General features: G+C 37.3%; 1 protein-coding gene across 1 annotated transcript; it reads left to right on the top strand.

Annotated features, from left to right (window-relative positions):
- Nucleotides 1-358: 358 nt before the first annotated feature.
- On the top strand, nucleotides 359-4529 carry LOC113355639 (ADP,ATP carrier protein 1, chloroplastic-like). Its single transcript, XM_026598558.1, has 5 exons — nucleotides 359-1439; nucleotides 2773-3027; nucleotides 3195-3338; nucleotides 3426-3773; nucleotides 3866-4529. The coding sequence occupies exons 1-5, from the start codon at nucleotides 672-674 to the stop codon at nucleotides 4244-4246; spliced, it is 1896 nt and encodes a 631-aa protein (XP_026454343.1). The 5' UTR covers nucleotides 359-671; the 3' UTR covers nucleotides 4247-4529.
- The last annotated feature ends 2219 nt before the right edge of the window (nucleotides 4530-6748 follow it).

Genomic DNA, 6748 nt, shown 5'->3' with positions numbered 1-6748 from the left:
TTTCCATTGAGAAATATGCACCGGCATATACCGAAGAAAGACGTGCACTGCATCGCAACTTGCCATTGCACAGAATAGGTACTGCATTGCCACCAACCAAGTCATGTTTAGGTCCACCAAATAGTGGACCAAGATTCAAAGAAAGTGTAAGAAAATATCTTCCTTCAAAAGGAAAAAATTGAAGATAAAAATTTAAAATTACCTACTAAGCAAAACCCTTGAAGAATATCTTTTTGGATCCTATTTTATTGGTTTTTAGATTAGACCATTTCACAAATTCATCATATATTTTATTATAAAAATACACTCTTTTCTACTTAATTAGTACTAATTACACCATTAGTCAGTTCTTCTAATCTGTACAAATCTCTTTGTTCTTGGACACTTCTCATCAGAAGCAGAAACAGAAAGCAACCCTTTATTAACCCTTATCACCAGATAAAAAAGATTTAATCTTTACCCTTTTTTGTTCATTAGTGATTGAATAATCATATATATAAACTAAGGGTTTTTCCTCTTTTGCTCTATCTCTGAACAACCCATTTAACACAGCAGCCTGCACCATTATCATCATCTTCTACCACCTTATCTTTCTATGTTCTCCTCTTGAAAACCCAAAGAAAAAAGGGGCTTCTTTGTTCTTCCTTTTTTTTCTTCCTTGGTGAGGGAACATGGAAGCAGTATTAACAAAGGGGCTTCTTTCTTTACCTTTAAATCCTAAAACAAGGGTTTTCAACCAACAAAATGGTCTTAAAAATCGATTAAACATTGAAAAAACCAGAGCTGTTAATGGGTTTAGTTCTTTATCTTGTGGTATTGCTGGTGATGGGTTCCAGAAATTTCAACCTATTAATGGAGTTTACCAGAAAGAGAGGAAATTGAAGGTTTCTTGTTCAGCTGCTGCTGCTGCTGATGGAGGTGCTGGTTATATTGAAGATGTGAATAATAACAATACCCCAAAGCTATTAGGTGTTGAGATTGCAACTCTTAAGAAGATTATCCCACTTGGGTTGATGTTCTTTTGTATTCTCTTCAACTATACAATTTTAAGAGATACTAAAGATGTCTTGGTTGTTACAGCTAAAGGAAGCAGTGCTGAGATTATTCCATTTTTAAAGACTTGGGTTAATTTGCCTATGGCTATTGGATTCATGGTTTTATATACCAAGCTTTCTAATGTCTTGTCAAAACAAGCTCTTTTCTATACTGTTATGGTTCCATTCATTGCCTTTTTTGGGGCATTTGGGTTTGTTCTGTATCCTCTCAGCAATGTGTTTCACCCTACTGCACTTGCAGATAAGCTATTAGCTTCGCTAGGGCCTAGTTTCCTTGGTCCTGTTGCAATTCTCAGGATTTGGAGTTTCTGTTTGTTCTATGTCATGGCTGAGCTCTGGGGAAGTGTTGTGGTTTCAGTTTTGTTTTGGGGGTTTGCTAACCAGGTGAATTTTCCAACTGAACTTATCTTATCCATATTAATTTTGTTTTGAATTGTTGCTTCTACTATGTTCTAATGTCTGTTGTTGGTATTTGATTATGGGTTTTTGTTATTGCTTTTATTGTGGATGTTTTAAGTAATGGTAAGAGATGTCCAGGTTTCGATGTTGTATTGGTTGATTAATTTGCTAGATATTATGGTTTTGATGTGGTATTGGTTGATTGATTTGCTTGATATTATGGCTTTGATGTTAAATGTTTCCTATGTAACTTCATAAGTTAAGCGAGGCTAATTCGTGCTGATTAATTTCTCTTTCAGGACAACAGTTGTTTTGTTTCTTCAAAATTTTGATTGCGGCCCTTTTGATATCTTTACACTAGATGAATACCATAGTTTATCAATTGGATTTACTGTTTTTTTTTTCGTTTTTTTTTGCACCTTCATGCATTGTTTTTTGCATCAGGCCTTGAGAAAGTATGGGGGACATCGATTCTGTTAGGATTCCTTCTTATTTTTGTTTTACTTGAGAGGGTGTTTTCACCTATTTATCATGTGGTTTGTTACGATTCTTCTTATTTTTGTTTTACTTGAGAGGTTGTTTTCACCTATTTAGTCTGCAACAGAGTTGACTACGTTGGTTATTTCCTCGACGTGCTAAAGATTTTTGATCAATGTGTATCAAGATAGTTTTATTGTTTTAGACTAGTCACACATTATAAGCTCTTCTCTTCACATGTGCCTGTACAAGGGAGTCATACTATAATTCTTGATATAAAATTGGATCATGATGTTTGTTCCTTCTTTTGTTCATGGTCGTCTTCAAAAGATGAATGGTAGGTAAAGGAAGAAATAGAGGAAACACAAATCTTGCCAGTTCCAATAGATAGTAATTGTCAATCAAATAACTTGGAGTCCAAAAAGCGTTGATGTAAAGTTGGGATACAGGTTGCTTGCAATTGTGAAAAACTTTTTTACCTCTTGGGTGATCTTGTACTCTTACTTAAAATGTTATAATATGACTGAAGCTACCAAACTTGGCATAGCATGTCTACACCATACTTCAATTCATTCTTGATTTGGTGAAATATTTCTCTCGGAGTATTTAAACATATAGTTAAAAAATCCTGTCTACATGTAGGATCGGGTGTAGATTGATACGTCTGAAATGATATGTTACATGTTATGGTAATAAATGCCATTGTTGATCTTATAGATCACTAGCAGAATACATTTATTTTAAGTGTGTTTACTCTGGAAATTTGTCCGTACTATATGTAATATCTTAATGCTAGTAGGGATGGAGCTAAAATAATTGGATTCGTTTATCTCTGTTGCAGATAACAACTGTTGACGAAGCCAAGAAATTCTATCCACTGTTCGGACTTGGAGCAAATGTTGCCCTTATTTTCTCGGGACGAACTGTCAAGTACTTCTCTAACCTGAGGAAAAATTTGGGTCCTGGAGTTGATGGTTGGGCTGTTTCCCTGAAAGGAATGATGACCATTGTTGTCTGCATGGGGCTTGCAATCTGTGGTATCTATTGGTGGGTTAACACTTTTGTGCCTCTTCCAACACGTAGCAGCAAGAAGAAGGTAAATTGACACAATTCCAATGTTGCGTCACTTTATACTTGTTTTTATCCAACTCGGATGTCATTTGGGTCAGAATTTTCATGGATGCAAACTTTAAATGTCGCTTTCTTGCTGTTATATCGGCATTTCTGCCTTTTGTTAACGTGGGATCAAATAATTACTTTCAGTCTAAGCCAAAGATGGGTACAATGGAAAGTATTAAGTTCCTTGTATCATCAAGATATATCAGGGATCTTGCAACATTGGTGGTTGCATATGGTATTAGCATCAACCTTGTCGAGGTCACATGGAAATCAAAGCTTAAGGCTCAGGTGAGAACGTTTCGTTTCAAGTGTTAATTTTACATCTCTCCTCATCCAACTTTCTCTCACCACCACATTTTCCCCTGCAATTTTCAGTTTCCAAGCCCGAACGAGTATTCAGCTTTCATGGGTGATTTCTCAACTGCAACTGGAATAGCAACTTTCTCAATGATGTTGCTCAGCCAATGGATTTTCAACAAATATGGATGGGGAGTTGCAGCCAAGATTACACCCACAGTTCTTCTCCTCACAGGAGTTGGATTCTTCTCGCTGATTTTGTTCGGTGGCCCTGTGGCACCCCTTATCGGGCAGCTTGGAATGACTCCTTTGCTTGCTGCAGTTTATGTCGGTGCTCTGCAGAACATATTCAGTAAGAGTGCAAAATACAGTTTATTTGATCCTTGCAAAGAAATGGCTTATATCCCCTTGGACGAGGAGACAAAGGTTTGAGCTTTTCTGACAACCCAAGTTCTTGTCTCTGAATTTCGCTAGTCTTCTCTCTCTAGATTTAACCCTATATATTTTCTTGCTTACAGCTTAAAGGAAAGGCAGCTATTGACGTTGTCTGCAACCCATTGGGGAAATCCGGAGGAGCTTTGATTCAACAATTCATGATCTTGACATTCGGCTCACTTGCAAATTCAACTCCCTACCTAGGTGGAATTCTATTGATAATTGTCCTTGCATGGTTGGGGGCAGCGAAATCGTTGGATACTCAGTTCACTGCTTTGCGCCGTGAGGAGGAACTCGAGAAGGAGATGGAAGAGAGGGCAAATGTTAAGATTCCAGTCGTGTCTCAAGAAGGAACTACTCTTTCAGTCGAAGTCGGAAATGGGACTCTAGCAAATGGAATGAGTTCGTCAGGTGGAGACAAGTCCAGCAACAGCTCATCCGAGTCTACAAATCCCCGCATCTAAGTATAACACCTCTTAAACTTACTTGATGGGATGGAAAGAAACCCAGGATGAATAGAAATAATCTGGTTGGTTAAAATTGTGGTAATGTTTAGTTTCGGTGGATAAGATACGAGGCAGGATTTAGTTGCACCTGATTACTTTAAATCCCTTTGTTCGTTCTAGGGTTACAGAATTCAGGATTGTTTAATTACTTAGATTTACAATTTGATGGTTAAATTTTAAGTAGTTCAAATAAGAATCGAAAATTTTGACTTTTAATCGATAAAATTCTTCCTTGTTTGTATGGCTTGGATATACTAGGAAAACTGTCATTTCGTTTCGCATCTGTCATTTACACTGGATTGGTGCAGGATAACTCCAGAATGAAAGGTATCGCAGAGGGTTTGCCCCAGTCCAGCTCCCATTTCGTTTTCATGCTTTTCCCAGTGTTTGATTTTCATGCTTCCCAGCAGTTGCCTGCGGCTGTAGTCTGTAGTTGCCATATGGGTAGTGTCTACGTTTGGATCGATTTTTCTTCTTCCCATTTCGAGTGTTAGATTCACATAATGCCTGACAACATCGACCATAATGCTGCAAATTATGGACATAAAGAAGCCAAAGAGCAAGGCAAAGTAAGGTGTAACCCATGCCAAGATAAGCCAAGCTAGAATAGATATGCAACAGACTTGGAAGATATTAGGAAGATATTATTTCCACAGCTATGGTTGTGAGACAACAGACTTGGCCACTTACATGCCAAATACTCTATCCTGAATCTGTGGATTCTGCCTGACACAGAATTTGGACTCACGTACAACACCATGTCTGAGAGACTGAATAGAAATGAATGTTAGCCATGCGATAGGATATTTTCCAACTGTAGAAAATATCATTAGTCGAGTTGTATGACATTTCATTGCATAAATCTCCACTCTCTTGTCCCTTTATTCGAAAGGTAACAAACGCTGATTTTTGCGAACCTCCATATGTGATCCCAACCGGTTTGCAGCCGATAAATTCTTCAAATGTCGGGATTGCAAGTCTTAAAATCTTTTTTCATTGTGGAGCCTGTGCCTTTTTTTTCTTCTTTTTTTTTGGACCCTTCTGTTTTTATTTGAGGCTGTGCAGCAGTTAGCAAGTGAAGCACCTGTTTGGCATCAAGTCAGATTTGAATCCCAGTCGCATATCATGCTGGTCTGTTGGATCATCTGGTGAACACAGGCATGACCGGTTGCAAATTGTAAAGCTGGCAACAACCTGTATAGCCTCTGCATAAGCCTAAGATCAGCTAACTGGTTGCGAATTGTTATTATTGGTAAATTCTGCTAGGTTGTTTAGTAATGGCTTTGTAGCCTTATCGATCTGTTGCCGTCTCCCATGGGTGCCATTTTGTTCTTTCTTATCATCACAGTTTTTGCTGTTTTTCAAAAGCTTAATGATAAAAACTTTACATATCAAATGGTCTTTGAGTAGCCTTGTTTGGGGTCTAATAGATGCTAATATGTTATATCATATAAGCTTGCAGAAAATAAGGATAATCGGAGTTTAAGTATTGTAGGAGACGATGATGATGCAACATAATAAACTAACTGTTCCAAATCAAAGTAATTCAACTCGTGTTCTATTCAAAAAACATATCTTATTAAAACAACAATTGCATCAAGGTCGCCATCATGAGGCAAGTATTAATTATAGCAGCAGCAAAGGGGAGTTTGATCAGGAACAAATGGGATAACAAGACAGGAACCGCCTTTATGGAATTTGTGGCGCTCACATTGATCAGCACACTCCTTATTATTGGTGCAACTCGTATAGACATCCGATATAAATTGACAACTCCAATCGTCTTGTGGCACTATTGCGCCTGCGCCTGTGCATTCACATAATATGACATATTCTTAAAACTCAATGATACACCAATTTATCAGAAAACTAACAAATAATCAACTTGTGGTAAAATCATTACGAGTTGAAAGTGTGATCTGACCGATTAAGAAAAACATATTCTACGATGGTAAATATAAGATGAATATTTCTGAAGGAGTACTTACTGAAAGTTCTAGCAGCATTAATGGCGAAGGAGGAAGCCAAAATGAAACCAAAGATGAGAGCAATGAAGGAGAATTGTTTGAGAGAAGCCATTTTGAGTGTGAAATTATGTATTCTCTTGTTCCCAATGTATTTATAAGTAAAATGAATATCTTTTATATTAAAATACAGGTTTAATTACTTTGTATTTCGCATTGATAGGAGAGAAAAAAAATATGGTGAAAAATCTGCCATGTCCATATAAGGCTTGATACGCATATTAATTGTAGGCAATGATCATAATTCTGCATGGTCTACAGATAGTGATCAAAAGCTACTAATTTTTAAGTAACGGCTGTGTACGTGATGATCAAGATTCAGTCCAATCTAGTGAGTTTTGAAGAGCTGGTACTGTGCAACATTAGTTGAGTTTTGGCATTAGTTGGTATTGCAAGAGCTGGTACTGTGCAACATTAGTTGAGTTTTGAAGCTGCA

The sequence above is a fragment of the Papaver somniferum genome, chromosome 3, assembly GCF_003573695.1.
Source record: "Papaver somniferum cultivar HN1 chromosome 3, ASM357369v1, whole genome shotgun sequence".
Classification (NCBI taxonomy): domain Eukaryota; kingdom Viridiplantae; phylum Streptophyta; class Magnoliopsida; order Ranunculales; family Papaveraceae; genus Papaver; species Papaver somniferum.
The sequence above is the reverse complement of the archived record's forward strand: the minus strand, read 5'-3'. Positions and strand labels throughout refer to the sequence as shown.

Coding starts and splice junctions, on each gene's coding strand:
- LOC113355639 (XM_026598558.1), top strand. CDS start 672: ATGGAAGCAGTATTAACAAAGGGGCTTCTTTCTTTACCTTTAAATCCT. Junction 1,440..2,772: donor TTTGGGGGTTTGCTAACCAG/GTGAATTTTCCA, acceptor TCTCTGTTGCAG/ATAACAACTGTTGACGAAGC. Junction 3,028..3,194: donor CACGTAGCAGCAAGAAGAAG/GTAAATTGACAC, acceptor AATTACTTTCAG/TCTAAGCCAAAGATGGGTAC.